The sequence below is a fragment of the Lagopus muta genome, chromosome 8 (assembly GCF_023343835.1).
Source record: "Lagopus muta isolate bLagMut1 chromosome 8, bLagMut1 primary, whole genome shotgun sequence".
Taxonomy (NCBI): Eukaryota; Metazoa; Chordata; class Aves; order Galliformes; family Phasianidae; genus Lagopus; species Lagopus muta.
Genome location: NC_064440.1, coordinates 26765197 through 26791054, shown reverse-complemented (window position 1 = coordinate 26791054; position 25858 = coordinate 26765197). Strand labels below are relative to the sequence as shown.

Genomic DNA, 25858 nt, shown 5'->3' with positions numbered 1-25858 from the left:
GCGGCACCAGCAGCGCTCAGGCGGCCCGTGCACTCGCAACGCGGGCGCGGCGACCAAAAATAAGCGGCGGGGACCGAGCGGCTCACGGCTGGGGGCGGAGCGCCGCCCGGGGGCAGGGCGCGGCGCGCGGGTCGGTAGTTGCGCATGCGCACGCGGTGACCTTTCTCACGTGTGCGAGCAGCGGCGCGGTCACTCGGTGCGGGAGCGCAGCAGCCGCCATGGTGAGTGCCGCGCCCCGGCTCGCGCCGTCACAACCCAGCCCGCGCTCGGCCGCGTGTCAGCATCCGTATATCCTTGCATCCCTGCGCGGGGTTGGGCCCGCCGCTGCAGCCCGCCTATCTGCAGGGCGAGTAAGCCCCGATCGGGGGTCGTTGGGTGTGTCGGCAGCGTGCCGCTTTGCGCGGGTGCTGCCCGGCGCTGTCGGAGGGCGATAGCGGCCGGTGGGGCTGCGTCGGGCTGCGGGGCGGCGGAAGCGGTTGGGGACGGAGCGGCGGCCCTCCTCGTCGGCGTACCGCCTTAGCATCGCGCGGGCGCTCGGTTAGCTCAGCCTGGAGCTGGGAGCGGGCCTCGGGGCGGCCTGGAGCGCTGCGAGGTCACCGAGTCCTTGGGGGGGCTGCGTTGGGTCCCGTGAGAGCTTCGGCTCCGTCCCGTGCCCTGCCTGCAGCGCTCAGCTCCTGTCCGGGCTGCGCCTGTGGAGCGCGGGAGGGAAAAAAGAGTTCCTCGTTGGGCTTTGTAAGCTGCTTCCATCCAGGCCTCCTCTGGAGGAGCACTGCATAAGGGCAGAGCTGTCCTTGTACCCACACCCATATCTCATTAGCAATTGTAGAATGGCCCCGGTGACAAGGACCGTAACGATCATGTAGTTTCAGCCCCCTTGCTGCGTGCAGTGCTGCCAACCATCAGACCAGGCAGAAGCTTTCCCCAAAGCTTAAGCATGAAGTGCCCGCGTTCTGAAGACTGCTTACCGATTTCAGTTAAACAGAACATTCCGTTTCAGGGAACGAAAAGAAAAAGACATCAGCTCTGGTATTTTCTTCGAATGAACATCATCATAGTTCACAGTCGTTTCCGTGTCTTTTTCATCATTCTAGCAGTAACAGTTTTCCCAGGGATGCATCTTTCACACGCTAGTTTTGTGCTCGCACATTGCCTACCATTTGGTTTTCCCCCAGTTTTAAATCTTGTGTGCTGGTGAGTGTCAGTGAGGGGTGCACAGATGCCAGGCTGATCTAGCTGTTTCTGTGAGCCCAGGGTACCTGCCCTGCACGACACTGTCTCCATGTGACTTGGCAAGGCTCCATATCTTTCCTCCTAAACCAGAGCAGATTCCTTCTTCTGCCCCCTGCTTGGTGGGGCTGTGTGCTTGCCCTTCATCTCCTGTGTGGGAGCTGGAGTGCTGCTTCACAAATGCTGCCAGTAAGGGGGTAAGGAGTTGCTTTTAAATGTAAAAAGATGAAAATAAAAAAAATTCAGTGAGTAGAGGTAGATAGTGACTGACTTATCTGCATGAAGGAAAAGCACTCAAGGTAGAAATGTGCTTCCTTCCTTCTGTGGGCTTAGTCCTAAATGTTTGTGGCTAAGGGTAAGCATGTGTGTATAAATCACTCCAAGTAACAGCAGTTTCCATTGGGACTTCAAACTTCAGGAGCCGTGTTGCATCATGTGAAATGCAATGTCTTGAAATTGCCTGGAAAAGACTGACATGAGATACAGGCCTAGACTGACACTTCGTTACTATAAAATATTCTGCTACAATGAATAAAAATGCAGCTGTCCTCAATCCTGATTAAGTCCGTCTGTGAATGTAAAACACACTTTTTATCATCAACAGGCTGTTCTTAATAAGCAGTATGAAGTAACGGTTTAGGATTAAACGCCTGCAGAAACTTGCAGCCGCGTGGGGCTCCTGCTCCACCTGCTGGTGGCGTGTTCCTTAGCTGTGCCTCAAGGGCACACATTGCCCACTAGGAGCCCGTGAAGGCCGCTTGGGAGCGAGCTGCTTCTGAGGAGCTTGGAGCAGTTGTAGCACAGCCTTGCTTTCGTCTCCACCGATTTCTGATGCAATCAAAGGTCTGCTTTGCTTCTATGGAAGAGAACTGCCTGGCTGTGCTCTTAAACTCTTGTTCTCTCACAACGGCTGAGTTGTGGGCTTGCTTTTTTCAGTTGCACTTTCATTCAACTATTTTTCCCTCAACATTGTGCTTCTTTGCAGGCAGGAAAAGCATTTAGGAAATTCCTTCCCCTGTTTGATCGTGTTCTGGTTGAACGATGTGCAGCAGAGACTGTAACCAAAGGAGGCATCATGATTCCAGAAAAAGCTCAAGGGAAGGTGCTGCAAGCAACAGTAGTAGCAGTTGGATCGGGAGCCAGAGGGAAGGTAAGCATCCTGAAGCATCAGCTTTGGCAGCTGGAAAATGGTAGTAGGAAAGGGATGGCTGCAGTGTAAGTTTAATGATACAGCACAAAAATTGAGAGAGGGCAATTGAAGTTGGAAGTGCACGTCCAAAGAGAAGGTAGAAATCTTCAGTTCCCCTGCCTGGCTCTGGCCTTGAATTCGTCTTCCTTTGAACATTTGTAAAATGGAAAATACTTGCTTTTTGAAACATCCTTAAACAATAGTTACATGGTTTTCTTTGTTGTTCTGAGCCTGGCATTCACTGTCTTGTTCAAAAAGTATTGACCGGGATAGGGCTTACTGTACTACAAAAAATCAGAAATTGGTAGAAATAAATGTTAATTGAGCTTTCTTAATCTTTGATTGCTAAATACTCACAGGATCCTGAAAAAGATCTTTTAATTTCATTTCACCTTCTTAAAATGCCCGTGGCTTCACTATTGGAAGATTTTCCCCCCATCTAAATAGTGATCAGTTAGTTCCAACGGTAGGAAGCAGGTTAAAATTTAACTTGAGCGTGTTGACTCAGACTTTGCCTGTGAGTCTCTCCATAATATCATGGTTGTTTTTCTCTGTGTCTGCTTTTCAAAGCATTATGTTGCAAAATGGCACTATTATTTGACTAATGCTGTGATATTGAATTTATGGTATAGAATTGTAATTGAACTTTACTCTGTTCAGAACAACTGATACAGAATTGTCAGTAATACAGAAATTATTCAAAGTAGCAGAAATGGGCAAGTAATACTAACTGGTACTTAAAGAAATTAGTAATGCTTATAGAATATTGAAACTGACTTTATCAGATATTTCAGAACAGAATTCTATGGTCTGGCAATTCCTGATTTTTTCTTTTTGAGAAGACTTTGCTGTTGCATTTGTACTGGAACTAAATGGCAATGCTTTTCATTCAGAAAATCACTGCTTAAACATTGTGGAACTGTAATGCTTGAAAACTGAGTGATATGCTTTTCCTCCTGGTAAACCTGAGTATTCTTGTTCCACTGTACAACTGAAATGTAGAGTTACTGTGACATCTTGAATAAATTATGTGGCTGTATCATTGTGCTATGGAGCAATTCTCATAATACCTTTCCATTTAACTTCTGTAAAGTAAAGGATTTTTTTTTTTTTTTTCAGGATGGTGAGATTCATCCAGTGAGTGTAAAAGTTGGTGAAAAGGTTTTGCTACCAGAATACGGCGGTACCAAGATTGTACTAGAAGATAAGGTATGTTTTCCCATTTTATGAATGTAAATTAAACTGGTTCCCAGTGTCACGCAGTCAGTAGTAAATATTAGAGGGATTAGCAGCATTTAATAAATGCAGTTGTTAGTATTCAAGTGGGAACAGCTAAATCAAGCCACGTTTTTTGTCCCTGCAGTACTTGTTAATTCCACCCTTAATTAAAAAAAAGTAACCAAAGTGACATCTTGGCTTGACCTTTGCTGGATGGACAAAGTGCCTTTATCTGCCAAGCAAGCAGTAGAGGGAAGCCTACGCGGCTTTGAAATTACTGGGCCATCCTTACTTTTGATGGGGAAAGCCTACAGAATTGTCCTCTTGTAGTACTTATGCTTCCTGCTGCTAAAATGAGTAAGGTGGTAGCATTCCCAAGTTGTGTCTCCTGGAAAAGAAGAATCTTTACAAGTCCAAGAGGTAGAACAAGCTGTGCTTAGCTCGGTAGCCTTCAGAACCAGACAGTATCTGCAAAACAGCTGATAAAAATCAATTGTGATGCTAATATTTCTTCTGCTTGCAGGATTACTACTTGTTTAGAGATGGTGACATTCTTGGAAAATACCTGGACTGAAGTTGTTGCAGTATCCGTCATCCATTCCACTAAAATTCTGAAATGCTTTCTTTCATCATGTAAATAATGTCCTTTATTTTATAATAAGCAGGCATTGAGTCGCTGAAATAACTTGTGATCTCACTGTAATGATGGAACAGAAATAAAAGTATGTACAGTCAGAAATTGGTTGCTCTTGCTTGAGTTCCACTGAACAGTGAAATGCCACCATCCAGCCTTAATTATTCCAAACAGCATCATTTTTATATCCTTATCCCTGTACTGAAATTGTAAAGGCCTTTACAATAAACTTCTAAAACTGTGCTGCTTCTGTCTCAGTTTCTGCTACTGCTCTGTGAAACTGAGTATCAGTTGTGTGATGTCTTGAAGTAATCTCTGGAAAGAAATAGTTTTGTTTTAGGAATACTTTAATGAAAATACATTTGTCTAGTGGTGGGAGACAAAAGTGGTTATTGCAGAGAGATGGTGATAAAGGAGACAAAAGCTTTGTTTCATCTCAAACTTTACCTGAAGTAACAGATCCGTCTGACATTGTTTCCAGCATGAGCTAGTGGTAGACAACAAGACGTTGAACAAGATGAATGCACACAAACCATCCTGCCCCAGTCTGAACAGAGATTGCTGCTAGCGATGCCTCCACTAGAAAGAATTCTAATGATTTTTCTTACCTAAGTGATTCTTTTTTGCCTACCAAATAACTTCCCTACAGAAATTAGTTGGCAGAATTGGAGCTGATGCTGATCTTAATGCAGTAGTTGATAACAACTTTGCCTCATCTTGCCATATCTCTTCCTCTCCCACAACCGAGTAGAGAGCTGATACTGTATTTCACAGATTATACTGCATTTATCTTGAATGCAGCATTCTTAAACAGTAAGATATTTACTCAACTCGTGCTGAAGCAATCACATTAGTGTATTTCTAACTGCCCTCTTTTGCCTTGGGAATGCATTCAAGGTTATCTGCACATGACTGCACAGATGTGCACTTTATACTGTTCCTAGGTATGCCTTCACAATTGGTATGTTGACTGAGTGCAGTCTGAGAGGATGGACTGTCTTAAAAGGCTTTGATATAGGTTTATGTGAAATAAATCCATAAAGCACTCATTGCTACCAAAATCAATACTAGCTAAATAGTAGTTCTTATTGAATTAAAGCTGTTACAAAAGCAACATTGCTAGATAAACTGTAAGCCTGCAGATAACTGCAACGGATTGTAATAACAACATGTATCACTTTCAGTAGCTACAGCGAGGAACTTCTGCTTCCACATGCCCTAAAACAACTTACTTTCTGCTGGGTGTGATCTGTTGCTACTTTTTACACAACATTAATTATCACCCAGCAATTCCATTAGAAGTTGGCTGTAATGCTTCCCTGTAGCTGGTGAGCACCTACTTCGGAGCTGTAGGCAAACCACGCAAAAGCTACTCTGACGAGATAGTGGTAAAGAATTCCCAGTAAGCAGGAGTGGGCACTAAAAAGAGAATAGAGAAATCCTTTGCCTCAACAGGCTGACCTGAAACCTGCCCTGGGGCAGTTAGAGCAGCACACATTATAGCAGAAACGAGGTTATCGCACTGCGGTTATCTTCAAAGACAGTTCATTGCACAACGAACACAAAGCTCGGTGAGAAACGTTATCTTCCCCTGCAGCAAGCACGCTTTTATCTTGTGTGATAAGGCAGGTATTCTGGTGTAGTCACATACTGAAAGGGGCAGGTATATAACGCATTCACAGCTTAATTAAGGAAACTGGATGACATCCTAAGGAGAAAAAAAGGTGCAGTAGGAAATAATACCCAACAGGTAAATGTTATTTAAAAGCCTAGCATTTAAATACTGTCTTTTAGAGATCATTTGTGTAGGATCCTAACTCGTGAAGTTCACAGTTCTTGTTTGTGAAGAGCTGCTCTAATCCATGCTGGTGCAACCTGAGACCCTGGCAGGCAGGCAACTCTGAGGAACAGAGGTAGCACGTACATCTTTGCTACCTGCACCACTTCCCTGAATCCTTGGCCAGGGCTGCCCGGCCAGCCCAGCCCGTACCCAGCAGGACTGCACTGAACCAGCACTGCCATGTTGCCAAGTGCATAACACACATCACTGCTCCCAACGCAAACTCCAACTTATGCTTTCAGCCCCAGGAGATTTTCAGCACCTTGCTGTCATTAAATAAAACATTTCTCAGGTTCATCTACCCTTTATATAGCACACTCAAAACCAATGTCACATTATGCTCAGAAGTTTCATGGGAATAAAAGATACATGGATAGGAAAAAAAAAAAAAGAAAAGAAAAAGCATCCCTTAGCTTAATCAAATGGAGGACACACTTGTGTATTGGATGGGTCAACAGACAGAACATTTTATTCCTGCACTACAAAGCTGTCCTTGTCAGCGAGGGCAGCGTAACCTACTGCACTGCCAAGGTGATCCATCTGCCATTACTGTTTTTTTTTTTATTTTATTTTATTTTTTTTTTAAGTCCATGGCTACATACCATATTTTATATTCCCTGGGTTATAGAGTGAAGGTCAGTATCACTGACAAATGCTCTCTTGTGCTTCTGTAAGAATTTAGACTTGTTTGTTCCACCAATTCCTAGAACATCAAAGCTCCAATTTGTGCAGGAAAAAAAAAAGTCACATACAGCCATACTTGTTATTTGGTGAGGATCCAGTTCTTTCCAGCTATCTGAAGTATAAAGAATGAAGGCAGACTCCATCTACTTTTTCCTTTTCTTTCCATTCTGGAAAGGGCTCCCCTGGCAGCAGTAGTACTGCTTTCAGAAGGCCTTTTTCATCATGCCCGTTACCTGCCACAGTAGAAACAGGGTAAAGCTTTCACAGCCCACTGAGGAGAAGATCTAGAGAGGAATGTTCAGGCCCTAACAGCACAGGGGACAACAAGATGATGCTGGCCAAATATTCCGCTTTTCACTCATCAAACAACGCAGACCAGGTAAAAACCATGATGTGGAATTACTGTTGATCAGATTTTGTTTAAGAACCACTGGAAATTCACTAAAAGAAAAATAGAAAGCAGCTTCCAGTAATAAGGGTGTAATTATCAAGGAGCAACAGAAAAAAATACACAGATTTACATATCTTGTTTAAGAAACACTTCAGAAACATTCTTTTTTCCACACAACTGAGCCAGTTTCAAACTGAAGGATGGGCATTTCTCACGGAGAGGTGGCTGTTCTCAGCCAGATGTCCATGAAACAGAAGTCAGGGTCAAGTGAAAACGTCACAGCTCCCCCCGTTCTGTGCTTTAGATACCAGCTGAACCTTGAAATCCATTAAAAAAAACGAAAAACACAAGACTATGTTATGAGGGACTGAAACAGCACCTCTGTTACTTCGGGGCAGGCTAATTATAAATCAATGTCATAAAAAATTAACGCAGGCTCACAGCAGACCTAACGCGGCAGCACGACAGGCAAACCCTCAGCACAGCGGTAACTGCTGCTATTAACCTCCTCACCGCGGAGAAAGTGCTGAGAGGAGCAGTTTCGCGCTGCGGGGCCCAGGCTCGCACTCGGGCAGTCACGCTGACCCGCGGCTCACCGGTAAAACAGTAACCAGAGCAAGCGGCAGCGGGCCCTCGAGACGCACCCGCGTTATCGTGCCGCGCACGGAACCCCCGCTCCGTCTCACGAAGTCGGGGTGCCAGCAGCCAAGCGGGGAGCGGCACCGTTCCGCGCTTCTCATCGCGTCGCCCAGCTCATCATCCACAACCCCCGCTGTGAGCGCAGCAGCTCTGCCCGCCAGCGCACCGCAGCCCCTCCACCCACAGCCAGCCCCGCGGCCCACGGTTCTTCTTCAGCGCCTCTCGCGAGACTTCCCGCGCCGCACCGCCCAACAGCCGCTCGCCCGGCCCCTCGCCCCGCCCGGCGCCGCCACATCCGGGTCCCGGCGCGGCTGTCACTATGGTCATGGCGGAGGGGACGGCAGTGCTGAGGCGGAACAGGCCGGGCACCAAGGCCCAGGTGAGGCGCCGTCGCCGCGCGGCCGGACCCGGGGAACAGGCGGCGCCGCCGCCGAGGCGCGATGCCGGGCCGGCCGTCGGGGCGCCGATACCGGCCGGGCCGCGCTCTGCGGGACCGCTTTGTTCGGCGCGGCCGGGCCGGGGCCCGAGTACCTCCGTGCGGCGCCCGGCCGGGCCTAACGGGCTCCGCCGCCGAGTAACCCGGCGTCACAGGGCCGAAGCGCGGCTTCCTCGGCCACGCGCCTCCCCCGCGCGGCGGCCACTTCCCGGTCCGCGCTGGCGGCACCGGCAGGCCTGAGCCGCGGCCCTGCGGAGGCCCGGGCGGCCCTTACGTAATGCGGCCGTCAGCCGCTTCCTGCTCACTCACCGCGCCGCGCCGCCGCTTCCGAGCCCGCCTGGAAGGGGCGCGTCTTGGGCGTCTGCGGTCCTCTTCGGATCGCTCCCGAGACGAGCCTCCGTCGGGCCTTCGCGGGGGTCGTCTTCGTTCCGCCGTTGCCGGGAGGGCGCGTCAGCAGAGCGGTGGCAGCACGGGGCTGCGGAAGGGTGCCTCTCTTCCCCCGTTAGCCTTCGGCAGGATGTCCGGAGCTCCATCGCTGCGCAGCGCCGTGCGTGCTTAACCTGCGGAGGACACGGAGCATCTGCCATCTTCTGGGTATCCTGAAAAATACAGTACTGCAGTCTGTGGAACTAGGAAATAGCAAAACTCACGTGGGCTGAAGAATTTTGGAGATGCTTCTCTTGTGTGTGACCATATTTCAACCTAGATGATGCTGTGGTATAGCTGTGCAGTGTGTAAATGCAACAACCCACCATCCAAGCACTTGCTACTCCTTTCCCTCAGCTGTCGCAGAGCAGCCTGCTGAGCTGCACAGGGAGGACGCCTTCCCTGAGTCACTGCAGCATAAGGTCAGCAGCAGGAGGCCAACACATAATGCTTCTGGCTCCCAGGAGAAGCAGCATTAAATGGGAGATGCAGAAGATGCCAAGCTAGAAATCCCATTTATCGTGGGGTTATCGTATTCACACTAGGTGAGAACAGCTGCAGAGCACTGACATGCAGCTGGGCCTCATGCAAGACTTCAGGAGGTTGTTGATGTTAGCAGCACTGAATGCTGTGGGCTGCTAGAGCTGTTACCCCAGGTGTTCTACAGCACACTGACTGAGCCAGAGAAACACAGCACAGAGCTGGGTCTGTGGTGCAGCATCAGCTCGCAGAAGCTGCTTTCAGTGGTCTGTTATTACTGGAATACACTGCGATTTTTAGCCTAGTGCCAATACCATAATGCTGCTCTCTACAGACCTCTTATTTTCCCATTCTTACGCTGTCTAACTTCTGAAGCTGACACTGTATGCAAACGTTTGATTTAAATATCCAAGGCTGCAGCAAGATGTGTGGAAGAGGCAATGTTTACCACACACTGAGCCAAACAGAGAGGTTCTAATAGCAGCACGTTAGGAGCCTAATATGAATAATGTGAATATGCTTCACCATATTCACACCAAGTTTGTGTGCTGCTTCTATTAATAAGTAGCTTCCTGGAATTGTATGAACTGAGCCTGCATCTACATTCCCTCATGTTTGAGTGTACTGGGCCTTTCTTCCTCCTCCCTTCTTTTTGTTAAGTTAGTTGAAATTTATTCTTCTTTTTTAAACAGGATTTCTACAATTGGCCCGATGAGTCCTTTGAGGAGATGGATAGTACATTAGCTGTTCAGCAGGTACTCCTACTTATCTAAAACTCTGTCTGTAAACTCGATTTCTTGAGTTCTTTTATTTTTTGTTTAAAAACAAACAACTAAACAAAAGAAAAACAAAGGGGTCATAGCACGTTCTTTTTCTGCTTAGAGTAGTTCCACAAAAAAATCAACTTCATAAGATTTAAAAAATGAATTACTAATGGGATGTGGAGAAATAACTAGAATTCTCAAACATGATTTAAACAAATCAGATATAAAAAAAAAAGCAGGGTTGTGTAATGCTGGAATGTGATAGAAAGTACAGCAGTAATAGCAGGGTAGCACAACCCTAGGCTGCAGGAAATGAGAACAAGACCAAACACAGCACCCATAGACATACAAAGAAAGAAAATGTGCTAACCTTTGTAAGGCCTCAAGTTCACAGGGATCTCCCGCAAGATGCTCTTACCTCCACTGCCAACCCTTAAATGAGGTCTGGGAGGGTGTGGAGCCTGACTCCACCCCTTCCAATCACTCAGGTGCATGGCATTGCATTGCATGCACCTGAGTAGCCCTGGGTTGGCCCCACCTTCCACCAGATGCTGAATCACTGCTTTAGGCAGTGACTTACTTAGCATTTCCACTACAGGTTGAAAACAAAATCCAAAACAAACAAACATAAAAAGCTACTTTTTAAACTTTTTAGCCTATCCATTACTTTCTAAATAAAAGGAAAATGACTTTATCTCTGTGAAATTAAGTTTCTTGAAGGCATAATAATGTCCTAAATACATTGTTTTACTGTAATTACAACAAGATCTAGTCTTTGTTTCCTTTCCTCCACCTCAGTACATCCAGCAAAACATAAGGGCAGACTGTTCCAACATTGATAAGATCCTTGAACCTCCTGAAGGCCAGGATGAAGGTGTATGGAAGTATGAACATCTAAGGTAAGAACTCATCTTCATCAGCATAATGTCCTGAGTCTGAGTTTTGTTCATTGAGAGTGGTAGGGAGTTTCACTGCTTTTGTCATATTCAACTTAAGAGGTTAAGGAATGCACTTCCAGACACATTCTACTGGAAGCTGCATTTCTGTAAGTCTCTCTCACTGTTAATCATCTGTGGTGGTACTTCAGGTATTTTAGTGATTTGGAGGATGTGTATCTCAGCAGGATGGAATGATGCATATCTGCAAATTATGCCCTTAATTTTCTCAGTGTTCTTTAATTGCTTTTAAAAAAAATCAATATTTGTGAAATAGTATTTCTTCCCTAACGAAGTTGGTATCTTAAACACCTCCACAAAATTGTGAAATTTAGCCTGTGCTGTCAGGTAAAAATTCAAATCTAATTGTTGTAATCAGTAAAAAAGATCATAGAATCATAGAATCACTAAGGTTGGAAAAGACCTAAAAGATCACCCAGTCCAACCGTTCACCTATTCCCAATAGCTCCCACTAAACCATGTCCCTCAACACAACATCCAGCCTTTCCTTGAACACCCCCAGGCTCGGTGATTCCACCACCTCCCTGGGCAGTCCATTCCAGTGCCTGACCACCCTTTCTGAAAAGTAATACTTCCTCATGTCCAGCCTGAATCTCCCCTGGCGTAGCTTGAAACCATTCCCCCTGGTCCTATCACTAATGACATGAGAGAAGAGGCCGACCCTCAGCTCACTACAACCTCCCTTCAGGAAGTTATAGAGAGCAATGAGGTCTCCCCTGAGCCTCCTCTTCTCCAGGCTGAACATTCCCAGCTCCTTCAGCCTCTCCTCATATGGCCTGTGTTCCAGACCCCTCACCAGCTTCGTTGCCCTTCTTTGAACACGTTCCAGGGCCTCAATTGTATTTTTATAGTGTGTTAATTGGTAGTCTGTTGTATATATTGACTTTTCAAGTCTCACATCAGCTGAAATTACGTGATGGTATTCTTAAAGTACAGTGTTCTTCTTGTTCTGTTTTTTCCACTTCACAACAGTCATTTCAAGAAATGTTAACATCTGTTAAGAAGATCAGTATCATTTTGTTTGTATTTAGTATCTCCAGTGTGAAAACAAATGGCTTGATTTTGATGCTGCTTTGTTCAAATTCCTTTTTAGACAATTCTGCCTTGAGCTCAATGGACTAGCTGTCAAGCTTCAGGTAATTCTTTCCTTAATATTTTCATGTTGTACTGGCACTTGATGCAGAGTCTGTAGAACTTTCTTTTGAATTTGTACATCTATGCTTAAGCAGTGGATTCAGGTAAGAGGTTTTTTTAGGGTTTTAAGGACTTGTAGGAAATAACTCTTTTTGGTGGTGGGCAGGACAAGGAAGTGATTTGAAAAGACCATCTGATTTTTTTTTTTTTTGCTTTTGGGTAACTGAAACTGGTTTTTGTAACTGAGCAATTGTCTTCACAGAGCGAGTGTCACCCAGACACATGTACTCAGATGACAGCAACTGAACAATGGATTTTTCTTTGTGCAGCTCACAAAACTCCCAAAGAGGTATGGATGGGTTGTGTAAAATTGACCTTATTGATGTAAGGCTTTCTTCTACACCTCACAGCTCACGAGGAAACTGTTGCAGTTGTTTTCTTAGTTGAGCTGAGAGCCCTTGTGGGTTAAGAACAATCATATGAGGTTTCCTTCTTTCTTGTTTGGTAGTGAATTTAGATTAGGAGGGAACTGCTTCCTACAGCAGTACCAGAGATAGAAGGACAGCATTCTACCTGGGTGTTGTTTGCAGTCAGAGAAAAGAGGAGGTGATACTCGTTATCTCTGAGCATCATTCATCTGCTTTTTTCCATGTTGATAGCTATTGCCTCATGGTCAGGGAGTGAGCAAGGCAACCCTGAGGGACTGCTGACCGAAAGTTACAGCTGAGAAGTCAGGGAATGACAAAGGACAGGCACTGCTGGTCTCTCTCTGCCTGGCCCCAGTTCACATTGGCTTTTGTCCTTTTCTTCTGCACATACTTGATTGCAGAGACAGGTCTTGGCTTATTGTATATTTATCTAGAATTATGCTTTTTTTTTTTTGACAAGGAGGTTAAAAACAGCAATTACACTTAAGGGCAGTTCTGTGTTGTTGTTTTTGATTTGTAACTCCTTTTGGATAGGATGTACAAGCATAGTCTGGCAGCTCGATGATGTGAGAAACAAGTCATCTGTGACATAAGGAATGTTTTTCCTTTTAGTGTACCTCCAGTATGCATTTACATGATAAGGTATTACTCAGGGAGATGCATAAAATTCACTACTCATGCACACAATCACATTTCCATAGTAACTTGCCTCTTGAAATAATTGACATGGGTTGTAAAACAAAGAAAAGCAACATCCTGCTTGAGAAGGAAATGTAGTCAGACCTTCAGAGAAGCTGTAAGAAACTTCTGGGACTAAAAAAGGCTAATTATATTAAAAGCATCAGGAAACATAATTGTTTTTCTTTAAGTAAGTTATGTGATAACATCATGCACGTGCTCACTGTATTTTGTAGTGTCCTGCTATAGACTATACCAGACACACGCTTGACGGAGCTGCATGTCTTCTGAATAGCAACAAGTATTTCCCCAGCAGGTAAAAATGTTTTATTTTGGGAGCAGAGAGGTGGCGGGGTGTAAATGGCACCTAAGCACTTAAAGACCACATAGAAATGTGTAACACCATTTTTGTGGAATACTACTGAGAGCATCAGAAATCCTACAGAAGGGGCCGGTGTTGTTGGTACAGTAACTGCCTCTTTTAAGCTAAGAAAGAATTCCTGCCTACTGAAACAGTCTGCCATTAACTGGAACTGACAGAGGTGCTTTTTAAGTGGAAACTGCTTGTTTTCCTCATATTGCTTGGTATTGCTACGGGGTTTCCACTGGAATGTCAGTCTAAGTAACAGGACTTAAAACAGACAGAGGACTTATACAGGACTTAGGAGACAGTTGGACTAGATGATCTTATAGGTCGTTTCCAACCTTGTGATTCTATGATTCTATGATACTGCACTGAGAATCACCAGAAAGCAGCAGCAATCCAGTGTGGAACAGCAGAAGACAGATTGAGTGCGTTCATTGGGCAGCCTGCCATGTTGGATCATGGAAACCTCACCAGAGAAGTCAAAATGGTGCTTCTCTGGGAATCCTCTGTTGGTAAGGAGGTGGAGCTGGAAGTCCTTTTTCCTTTGCACTTCATTGCTAGAAACCAGAAATCCAGCCTCCACCAGATCTTTCTGTAGTGTAGGCAAAACGTAGCTGTTTTCATATGAGCAGGTGCATCAGCATTTTTATTACTTATGCAGAAAGAAGCAACTGCAGGCATATCTGTAAAACTTCACTCTTAAGTTTAGCATGTAACTTCACAGTATAGTTTCACAGTCAAAATTCACATTGACATGTATTTCACTAGTCATGGCAGTAGATTTGTTTTGTAACCTTTCTCCTGGTGCTTACAGGGTTAGCATAAAGGAATCCTCTGTAGCCAAATTAGGATCTGTGTGCCGAAGGATTTACAGAATATTTTCACATGCTTATTTTCATCATCGGCAGATATTTGATGAATATGAAGTAAGTAGTTCAATAGTTCAGTTATTGCTGAAATTACAGCTGGGATAATTGTGTTGCCTTCTTTTAACACTTACAGAAGATCTGCACTGATGTGAAGTATTCATTACAGTAGATAATGCTTCTATAAGAACTGAAATTCCATGCTGTGATTTAAGGCTTAGGGCTAAATTACACACAGGAAAGTGTGTGTGTTTATTACAAAAAGTCACCTGTTTAGTTAACATATCCAATTGGTTACCCTTTCCTTTCCTTGGTTTCATTCAAGCAAATACTAATTCATCATCTTACTTTCAAGATTCCCAAATGTATTCAAAAGGCTTATAGAAATATTTATTTCCTGATGGCATGTGTTATGCAGGCAGTTAAAGGATTGTAATTATAAAACTGCATAAAAGCAGACCAACGAGTGGCACTTCCACAGGTTTGGGTTTTTTTTAACCAGGACATAGAAATTAAGAGATGAGGAGAGAGCTGCAGGCAGAATGAAACGTTTGCCAACCACTTCAAGTTGCTGGCACAGCTGTGGAATGGCTGTGTTCCATTTTGGTGGGGATGGTGTATGTAGCAGGAGTTTAATACCTTAAAATCCTTTTCTGGAGAGCAGAGCAGAATTGTGGTGATATTTTAATACGTTCTTCCTTAAGTACTGTTAAATTGAGCTATGACCTGAGCAATGAACCAAGGCCCCAACTGAAGTTCAAGCTTATAATCAAGTAGTAAAGGGGATGTGTTAAATGATAGAATAAATCCATCATTTAAGCATTGCTACTTGTTTCTAAGACTCCTAAATCCATTACATAAAAGCAGTTTAATTGTACTTTCCTCGATTGTTTATAACATTCCTTCTCTATATGTATTTTTTCCCCTTTTTTCATCTCCAGAATGAAACTTTCTTGTGTCACCGGTTCACTAAATTTGTGATGAAGTATAATCTGATGTCCAAGGATAACCTGATTGTACCAATTTTGGAAGAAGAAGTGCAAAATTCAGTGGCAGGGGAGAGTGAGGCATGATGGGGATGACTGTACTGAAGCCTGTACTGAATACAGACAAAAAACTACGTACTGTATATATCATTTTAGACACTTCAATCATGTATCCTTATAGCTTTGTTTAGTATACTTTTTGTATGCTGTGTGCATTGCCTTTTAATATGGGAAATACCTTAAGTTATTCATGAGCTGTATATTCATCAACGTGGCACTCATGGTTTTTAAATAAAAGTAGTAGTATCTGTTTATAATGCCTGTTAATAAAAGAATTTACAGTTCTCTAAAATTGCTGCTAAACAATCATTGAATCACAATCCTGAAGAGGACAGATTGGGTGGGGAAAAAGCAAGATTAAGATTACCCAGCAAGCCATTTTGTAATACAGTCGCTAGGTTAGTGCAAAGATTTTCACCTTAAATATACAATTGTGCAGGAAGCTCTTTGCAATGTAGCTTATTCCTAATTTAGCTTTTATTTTTTTAAGATGGCTTTGAAGATTTACTTCTGGTTGTGCATATTCCTGTATGTTTCTATCCAAACACTAAGAGCATTTATAGTATTAGTAATACCAAAAGGATAATTTTACTATGATATTTAACAGATATATTATTGATATGTGTCTAACTTTCTTTTTCAGCCTGTTCTTTTCTTCTGTAACCAGTGGAGGCCTGTGTGCAGCAGGTTTCTGTCCTGCTAAAGCAGGCTTCTGCTGTTCTCCACTCCACAATTTCTTTAAGAGTAACTGTGGCAAAAACAACACAAACTCAATGGCTTACACCTGTTTATGGCAATGGCTTACAGATTATACCTCACAGAAATATTCTCATTAAGCCACATAACCCACTAGCATAGTCTTTACTTGTATTGTCAGAAAAGAACACTCAAGTACTTGAAAAATTGAACCTGACTCTAAGAGTTCATCATATTTCCAGTATATGTTGATTTTTCTTTGTTCACCTGGATTACATTGGCAGAAAGATTTGGACTAATGCTTCTGTTCCCTTTTAGACGTTTGTTTCAATTTGTGTTTGCAGCTTTGCAATAACTGACAATTTCCATGAGTGCTGCTTAACTGTTTTGTCTAGAATGATAGAACGTAATATTTTAGAGATGAATATAGCAGACAGATATACTGCTACGTGGGCATGAATGCAGGGTATAAAAGCACTAGTGGTGTTCTTATGTTAAATGAATTTTGCTTATCTGTTTGAAGAGGTAGCCAGTCATTTCTCTTGGAAGTTGTTGGGGGCTCTGTTATTTCTTTATGCAGGTCACAATGGGCTAACTAAGCTAGTTTCTGTAAACTGTACTTGGTTTTCTAAGTTATGCTTACTTGGAAGGAAGGGAGTTCACCTATTTAATATTTTTTTTTCCTCCATAATACACTAAACATGCCTTAAATTCTATTTTTCTTTACACAAATCAAGCACACCTCAAGCAACTGTACCACCTGGATGTAAAGGGAATTTTAACTATAAGATAATAAAGAGATTAAGCTTATGAACTACTTCAGCAACTGCTTTCTTCAGCAGCTCTTTTGTCTCACGTTTATAGCTGTATTTAACCGTCAGCAGGGCTACTGCATGAGATGTTGTATGAGTGAACGTAGCTGCCTATACAGTTAATTCTAACTTGCCTTTATAGACCAAATAGGTATCTTAAGTTTGTATTAGAGGCAGGAAGACAACTGTATTTTGGTGATGGTAAAACGCATTTAGTTTTGGTACTGTTTGCTGTAGGACCATTCACGGTGTGGTTCTTCCATGCAGTCACTCCTCATGCTTATATTGTCCCAGTGACTGACAGAGACCAAAACATGTAACTTGTGTTACTGATTCCATTTCCTCGAAGCAATTGAAGAAAATGTGGTGCTCAGGACTGCATTAAAGTTTTAAACCTCTTTTCATCCTCTTAACGCTTTAAGGGTCTCACTTCAGAACAGAACTCTGCAAGTTTTAATCCTGTTGATTCTCCTTCAGATTTGCACTGTAAATTGACTTGCTCTCTTTAGCTGATTTTATATACGGCTTAAGTGAAACACTGCTTGTATTTTCCCTTGCTGCTGTTTACATGAGTACTGTGTACACACACGTGCCTGAATGGTACCATAAAACTTAACTCCGCCTAAGGAAGTCATCGGTTTGTCTAGCTAAATACATTAACAGATTTAATTTACCCTCTCCGTAATAGGGAAATGGAAGACCTTCTTTGAAATATATTGTAAACAAACCAACGGTTAAAATTAAACTGTTACTTTATCCATACCGCTGCATTTTAGTCAGTGATCCTCATTTCTCATGCTGTCCAGGAACGCAGGCAACCGGGTGCTTCCAAGGCAAAGTTCAGTGCTCGCCCATCTTTGATACCAGGGGTGCTGAACTTGTATTTCTTCTTCCCAAAGTAGATAAATACAATACTCACAAGCATCTAGAAGCTGGACTTCAAACGTATCCATCTCTCAGTTCAGAAAATGCTGGTTCTACAGTTTAAAAGTCATCGAGATTTAGAAAGGACCTTTCAAATACCCAAATGAGCACAACGTTACACGTAGCCCATCACTGATGGAACAGCCTACCACAAGCAGAGGCTTTCACAAGAGGCCTTCTCTTTGTCACTCAGGTTTTCCCCAGTGCTTGTCTTAATGTGTGTTGGATCAGGTCAGCCCCAGCGAAGTTTTAGATGTTGTTCAAGTTTCTGCTTAAACAGATAAAAACACAGCAGCAGACCCATTTCTGTAAGCAAAGCTGTCTGAAGTTATGCTTTCCTGCAGATTTTTCATCACTAATTCATACCTTTCATCTCAGTTCTCACACAGAAAACAGGCTTGGAAAAAAATCAATCTCAGAAATAGCACCTCTCATCCACGATCTAACCCTTAGGCAATTGTCTTAACAGCAACCTGAACTTCTCTTTTTTTAAGCTTCCAGATTCATAGCCTAAGTAGAAAGAAAGCTAATTAGGTTCTAACAGGTGATTAAAATTCTACAAACAAGAACCAGCAACAATAACTGAAGGAAGGTATACACTGAACTAATGGATTCAATGCCAATGTGAGACAAACATAATTAAGACATCAATAGCTGATTTGGTAAGTGCTTTTAATGGTGAGAAGCTTCCTCTCAGATATATAAAAAGGAATTTAACATTACACAAAAAACACTGCATTTTATAGAACAGAAACAGAAGCAGCAGTTTATTGAGGTATGTAAAAAAAAATTGTTGGGATAAGTATGAGCAAGGCACAGCATTTTTGTTTTTAACAGACTATTTCTCCTGGTTTGCAAACACTTTTAAAAGCATTTCCTATCCAAACAGTTTAAGACTTGAACTACCAACAGTCTTTTGCAGTGCTTTAGGAAGAGCATTAATGGCTTTCCACCTCCGTGTTTTCTAACAGCTCTAGGGCATTTGTGTTGCCACATACAGGTAAGGGACTCTACTAAACACACAGTTGAAGCCACACTGGAGAACAAATTCGTGGTTTGTTTTTTTTTGTTGTTGGAGAATGCATTCGTGCTTTGATTCAATAAAAAGGCCTAAGATAATGAAATACATAAAAGACATTCTTGTAAAACGAAGACTGAGCGCTGTACATAAGTGTATGTAAAGAATTTTAATAACAGGAGCATTTAAAGAAAACTTACCAACAGTCTTACCCTCCCTCACAGCTCTCCTGCTTTACAAACTTTGAATTAAAAGAAAAAAGGTGCTAGTAATGTACAACATTAGGAATGGCACACCTCAGTGCTCTAATTTGCGTAACGAGCTCTAAGAGCATAACGAAACACGTAGCTTCAATTAGAATCCCCTCTACAGAAAACGCACCCTCTCCTTTTCACTTCTTCAAATGAGATGGAAAATCTCTGTTATTAAAAGTTCTGAAAGCCGTCTTTTGTTTTAGAAGCATTTTCAGATATTTCAGCATTCGTGCCCTAACCCAACCCAACCCAAGGTGGGTTGATTCTGTGTTCTTCAGATAGTGCATGAAGGCAGGTCATCCACGTGCAGCCTTCATACGGACCAAACAAACCCTTTCCTCTGTTTTTAAAAGGTCTTGCAGCAGGAAACCACTCTCTGCTACCCTTCTCCAACAGGCCAACTCAGTCCAGCTCTCCCAGAGATGAAGAATAGTAGGTCTAAGGACTAATTAGACCACGTGTTTGTGGTTCAGCGACTTTCAAAGAGAATTGAGTGTGTTTTTTCCTTTCAGGAATTTTTCAGTCACCTTTTAGATTCACGTAGCTTTATGTACAACATCCTGCAGCAGGAGTTGCACAGCCAGCTGAATAAATACTTGTTTCAAACCTTACTACTTACCATTTCCATTATTCCCTTGAGCTCTTGTATTAAAAAAAACGTGCTGAGGAACTTAATCTTTTGCTGCTCTCTCCATGCCACTCCCTTTACACATATCTCTCCTGTCAATCTGGCAGGAAACATTTTTTTTTCCAGGTGAAGAATTGTATTTGGTTTGTTTCCAGTACAGAACCTAAATGTAGCCCTGTGAGGTGAAAGACAGCAGAAAACTAGAAGACAATCTAGATGAATGCTATTGCAGCAGGGGCAACTTTGTGCCCTGTGAGACAAATGGCATTATAAACCAAATAAAAATAAACCATTCTGTCCTTAACTGAATACCCATTGCTAAATGAGTTCAGAGAAAGAAATTTAGCATATTTACATATCAATAAATTTACAGAAGTTTGCAGCACAATCAGAACGTATTGAGACTCAAGAGTGAGGACTGAAGTACATTCACAACTCTGAAACAGAGCCACGTTCCTTTTTAGTAGCCTGTTTAAGAAAAGCTTCTCTTGCTAAAAAATGGGAATATTCCAGAATAGACTGGTGGACATCCAGACTGCTCTCTTGCAAAAATGGAATCTCCTGTGTTTATATCCCATCAATCATATGGGAGAAGCTTTTTTAGAAAAAGCATCTGGATACTTGTTGGACTTTTCTGCATTCTCACCACCTGGTGGGAAGAAAAGACCTCAATTAAAAGTTAAATGATTCTTTTTATCCAATAAATGCACTTTGGAAATAGTGGCTGCATTTAAGTTAGTGCTTTACATGTCGTAACATAAATAGTTGCGATTTAGTTTTAAGATTCATTAATGTTAACTACTGTGGTAGTCCTTTATAAGGGGTAATTTTTTCTGAAACACGCAGAAAGCTTTTAAACGTATGTTGCCAGTTTTTTGGACCAAATTCTGCTGCTTTTTACAAGTTTGACTTGTATGGAGAACCACCAGCAGTTAAAATTAATGGCACACATGCGAGAGTACTGTGGGCTTTTTTGGATAACTTCTGAAAAACAGTTTCAGGAGTACAGCATCATATTGCAAGCTGCAGAAGACCAACAGCTGTCCCATTTTTAATATGCTGAAATTATTTAGCATTCTGCCAGACACAGATTTTCCACATGTGTAGCACCATAGAGGAGCTGCCTGCTCTTCCAGGGCCACAACTCAGCGGGCTGCATTAGATGACAGCGCTGGGTGGGGGCACACAGCCACCACTCTCCCCTTCAGCAGGGAGATCCCCTGCACGTTGTCCCAGATGGAAAGAACGTGCCCCACATCTGAGAGCTCAAGATGCCAGTGGGAAAGCAGGGAGAGATCTCGACAAGGCTGCATTTCTTACTGTGCCTGCTACCCCAGGTTCTTCTGCAGCCCTCCTGCAGCCCCACGCTGTGCACAGTGCTCTTGCTACTCCAGCGGCATGGATTTGGCTCTTACAACAGTCACATTCAGAGCTACTTTGCTGAACTGCCACCATTTTTGCTAAGAAACACAAATGAGAGAAAGAAGCTGCACTTGTCAGCAGTGTGCAACAGGAAAATAAGAGTAATTCACGGGCTGTCTCCAGTTCCAGGATTTATGGACAGGGAGAAGAAAACCTCTCTCGCAAACGGTTGTTAGAGCTGCTCTTTTCTGCAGTGAAATTGGGAAATAACTCCAAAACGACACCATTTCAAGCTCCCACAACAAACCTCAGACAAGTGAGAAAGCTGTCAGTGTCACCCCAGAAAAATAACTTGCAACACGACTAAACATCTTCCTTTAGCTTTGCTCTTAGGTTTTTTAAAAATTAAGCCTTGAGATTTCCATTAGTCTCAACTTCTTACAGACAGCACAGGCAGTAACTAAGTTATGGTATACTATGTAAAAATGCCAATACTGATCTGAGGAAAGAAAATAAATAAATTAGAATTTCTTTTCTTGTGGCTTTCGACTTTCTCCCAACTGTAGTGGCAGAGCAGCTCTGAAGGAAGCTGAACATCAAACCAATTCCTGTGCGCGCCTCTCCTTGCTAGAGCCCATCAGAGTTCATCTCTACAGTAAGGATGGAATCCCAGGAACTTCCATCTTGCCCCTGAGCAGCATTCACGGTATCTGATGCAGTTGGATATAGTTTATCCAGTGTGATATTCAGTTAGCAAGGAATTTTTAGAATATATATATAATCTGTCAGCGTTTTTGTATCAAGTCTCATGTAATATTGTCTACTTCTTCCCCAATGCATATCATCAGCATCACTGTGCACCTCGCTGTCAGTATTTCATATACAGCCCCTCCAACTACTTCACAGAACGCAAGTTACCCGACTTAAGTGGCAAGGTTCTGCATTTCCACTCATATTAAGTCATGAATATATCATGCCATTTTCATATACAAAGTGATATACTGAGATAGCTTGGAACATGGGACCTCAGCAAATCCTGCATAGGTGAGATTGTTTTACAAGAACCAACGTCTGCCTACAGCCTTCAGAAATCTTCTGTACATAGCAGGCTGAAGACAGCTTAAATCAACCTTCTATAGCATACGACTGGCATTTCTCCAGGCTTTTGAGTTCAGGCAGAGCAAGTGAAAAGTAAAGTGAAAACATAACAAAATGCAGATAATTCTTCCCCCCCCTCCTCATATTTACAAGTCTTAAAAAACAGTAATTAAAAAAAACAGGCAATAACCAGTCCTCCAGCTTGTGGAAAATGCTCAGCATCCACATTCCTTTCTCTCTTATAGAGCACAAAAAGTCATTTCTTTTTCTTTTTTTGCAGCTTCTGTTTTCCTATTTATTAAAAATATTAACAACAAGCAGCAGAGCACCCATTTAGGTAGTTATTCTACTGAAGACAGACAGGAAGCCGAATTATTTTGCAGTAGTATTATTACTACAGTAGGATTAGCATAACAAAGAAACAGACACCAACACAAAATGAGTCTGGGAAAAGTCGTAAGCTTACACCAATGCAATTAAAGAAGTACACTGTTTTACATTTGTGTGAATTATGTACACGTCCATCTGATGCAGTTACTTACTTGATCACATACATGTGACCTGAGTGACTCCATCTTCCTGGTCAAATTGTCCATCATCCAGCTCCCTTAATGCTCCATCGCTGCTACCGAAGCCCGAGAAACCCCCATAGTGGGAGGAGGCCTCTTTGACACAGCATTGTTTAGAAGGAGACAGGTGAAACTCATCAGGTGGTTGTCCAATTTCTACAGGGTGAGAAGGAGCAGGGTCTAATCCAACACTTCTGCTAGCAGCTTTGCCTTTTTCCTCCCCAGTAACTTGCTTCAAGGATTTCTTCTGAAATACAGGAGAATGTTTAAACATTAGCTTATGCAGAAAAAAAAGCCAAATGCTTTGCAGCAAGACCTCTGATCTGTCTGGAATTAATGCAAACTGCATTCTAAATAAGGTAGCATTTAACACCGGCTTAAATTATGAACCCCTCTGATCCCAACAGATACTTTTCTATCCAATATAAATAAATTTCGAGAGAGATGCAAAAGGTACAGCACAGTCAGGATCCAAGGAAGCATACACAAATGGTAAAAAGAAAAAAAAATATTTCAGCAATATTCAATTCCTATGCAGTACTTCGTAGATCCAGAACGATTTACAAGTCTTACCCCCTGATAAAACCAGCTGTTTGCAGAAAGCCTAACATACATGCCTGACTCTGACCAAAGCAAAACAAAACCAGTACAGCTGTTTGTGCCACGCTCCGGCGAGTTCTTTGTTCCTCCTATACATCTATAATGTTTTTCCAACCCTTTTGGAAGAGTAAAAACAATGGCCCTTGAGGCGAAAGGAAATGTATTTAAGGGAAGCTGTTACAGGAGACATCAAGAAATGAGACCAACGGGAAATACTGTTGCCCCAAGAGAAGCAGAAGGAAATAAACTTTGCCTGGATGCAACAGTAAGAGGATGGAAAATCTGCCTGAAAGAAATAAAGAAAAAAGAGAAAACTCTGGAACATGAGTGTGGTTTAACATCAGGTCTCCTCCTGATTCTGATCTGGTTTCTTAGAAAAGCAAATGGTATGTGATGAGGAACCCATCAGCACAATGCAGCCCTTCCAAATCCAAGAGATGTTTGAACCACAACATAAATCATAATCCAGAGCATATTGCACAGGCCCATGAATATACAAGTAGACAGAGATACGAGGCATGAGGACATAAGATACAGTCTCCTCAGGAAGAGAATATTGGGAATAAAAGACCAGATAACCGAGGATTTCCTCAATTCTTACTGAAACAAAGATTTTTAGTGTCAATCTACTAATTACAAAAGCAGCAACAAAGCCAACCCTAATTCCACAAAGCGACCTGCATCATGTACTGCCAGCCCCCACAAGGTGAATCACAGTGGACCAAGAGCTGGTACTGCCTGTGGGTCAAAGCCCTGCCATGGCCCCAGCCTACTGTGCTCCTCTGCTAAGCGTTTCAGCTCTAGCCTCAACCACCTCTTTATCCCATGCTCAAATGACCTCATCAGACTGAGATTTCCTGGCAGAGAAGTAAAATATTCACTGGTATTTAAGAGGCACATTTAGATCCTATGTCTCCTCAGATTTTAAATGCTGTAATGCTTGTGTAAATGGCTACAAAATCACCTATTTCTTGTTGATTTCCAATATTTTAATGCTTACATCAAAGATTTTCCATTGCAGCAAAACAGTGATCAAAAACATACTCACCATTCTACTGTATAAATAAAGAACATGCAGGTCCAACAACTTCTGAACACCTCGCAATCAGGCCACAGCATTTACACAGCAAGCATAATGCTTCCTCTATTTCTAATTTCAAACACGTCTCAAAGACTCACCAGTTCCTCAGACTGAATGTTTTTACAGAACTGGTTTGTATTACAGCATCTCCTGGCAGAATCCAGTCTTAACCCTTCTAACCTGAGTCATGTAGCTAGGCTGCCTTTCACAAGCTGGTTGCAGTTAGAAACAGCATGTCTTACAGCCACCAAGGAAAGAATATTCGCACCAGGAGACCACATACTTAGTTTAAAAAAAAAATAAAATCAGAAAATCTACTTTATTTGATCATAAACCAACCTGGTTTTATGCATTTACAATACTGATACCAACAAAATTATGTTCCAGAAAACGCAGACTACAAAAGCAAGAAAGCCAGGGTCATAAGCTGTGACAATGTGTGGCACATGGGGAGAAAGTGAAGGAAAATTACAAGAGGAACTGGCAGAATTTAGAAGAGGGCATTGGCAATGCACAGCACAGGACAGAGATGAAAAAAACTAGCTCAAATTTTGTAGATCAGGAAAACAAATTACAGACAGCATACAAGAACCAGCTAGCAATTAAGGTGGTGATGGAGAGGTTTTAATTGTGCAAGCTGAAAGCCATTCTTCCAGGACTGGAAGAATAAACTACCATGGGACACAGAGAAAAGGAAGTTAAGCTGGAGATAAGCAGACATCTGGAAGAGAACAAAAAAGAAAGACTGTATTTTAGAAACACTAATCAGAGGAAAACAGTTGACAGTAGCAGTCTGGATAAAAGGTGAAAAGATCAAATGAGAATTTCAGATATTTAGAAACTTATGGCACTAATTATACAGATTGGGAAAGAAGAGGTTAAGTATCATTCCTTCACCAAAGTCTAAAATCATATAAGGCAAAATTTGTAAAGTTTCTATTGCAGTGTTGGCCTAAGTTGAAACACATAAAGCTCTCATAGCTTCTTAAAAGACTGTAATGGGAGAAGAAAGTTAAAGACAGGATAGCCATTAAAAAAAAAAAAAACAACAAAAAAACATGAAGGAAAATGCACTGTGGGATGCATAAAGACTTGGCAAAGAAGAAGCCTCCAGTTTATCCTTCCCTGGCCCTTCCTACTGCACAGCACAACAGGTGCCACTGCTATTGTGAGCTTGTGAGCAGGATGTGACGTTTATCAGTTGTTTAATCCTCAAAATACAGCCACCATTACAGCTGCCTCATTCAAAAGGGACAAGGGGCTGCAGTGCTACAGCCACAGGCATTCTAAGGCCAGTATTTTCATGCAGCAATGGCTAACACTCCTTCACTCTGTTAACCTCCAGGCTGCAGAATCCATAGTGCAGCTTGAAACTCGTGTTCTTTTACAGGTGTGAAACTGGATGCTTTGGAG

At 42.6% G+C, this 25858-nt stretch overlaps 2 protein-coding genes across 9 annotated transcripts in view; one reads left to right on the top strand and one right to left on the bottom strand.

Moving 5' to 3' along the window:
- Positions 1-51: 51 nt before the first annotated feature.
- LOC125696582 (MOB-like protein phocein) lies at positions 52-17673 on the top strand. 4 transcript variants are annotated; one of them, XM_048952385.1, is made up of 9 exons: positions 1361-2070; positions 2213-2377; positions 9857-9919; positions 10727-10827; positions 11978-12020; positions 12281-12367; positions 13361-13440; positions 14306-14417; positions 15299-17673. In XM_048952385.1, exons 1-9 carry the CDS (start codon positions 2059-2061, stop codon positions 15428-15430), a joined length of 795 nt encoding a protein of 264 aa, XP_048808342.1. In that variant the 5' UTR covers positions 1361-2058; the 3' UTR covers positions 15431-17673. The 4 variants fall into 4 exon arrangements, with proteins under 4 accessions (XP_048808341.1, XP_048808342.1, XP_048808340.1 ...); XM_048952382.1 differs by lacking the exons at positions 1361-2070; positions 2213-2377 and adding an exon at positions 8075-8201; XM_048952384.1 differs by lacking the exons at positions 1361-2070; positions 9857-9919; positions 10727-10827; ... (3 more) ...; positions 14306-14417; positions 15299-17673 and adding exons at positions 52-221; positions 3536-3625; positions 4158-4511.
- Positions 17674-18490: 817 nt separating this feature from the next.
- RFTN2 (raftlin family member 2) overlaps positions 18491-25858 on the bottom strand; it is a 29407-nt gene continuing 22039 nt past the window's right edge. For 3 of the 5 annotated variants that reach the window (XM_048952376.1, XM_048952375.1, XM_048952377.1), the window contains one exon: positions 18491-23011. In XM_048952376.1, coding sequence (XP_048808333.1) covers positions 22742-23011 — 270 coding nt within the window. In that variant the 3' untranslated portion in view covers positions 18491-22741. The remainder of the gene's footprint in view (positions 23012-25858) is intronic. The other 2 variants (XM_048952378.1, XM_048952379.1) reach the window with 2 other exon arrangements.

Bases quoted from the DNA above. Each gene is read 5' to 3' on its own strand.
- LOC125696582 (XM_048952385.1), top strand. The intron at 10,828-11,977 runs GTAAGAACTCAT...ATTCCTTTTTAG, and splicing joins TGGAAGTATGAACATCTAAG to ACAATTCTGCCTTGAGCTCA. The intron at 12,021-12,280 runs GTAATTCTTTCC...TTGTCTTCACAG, and splicing joins GACTAGCTGTCAAGCTTCAG to AGCGAGTGTCACCCAGACAC.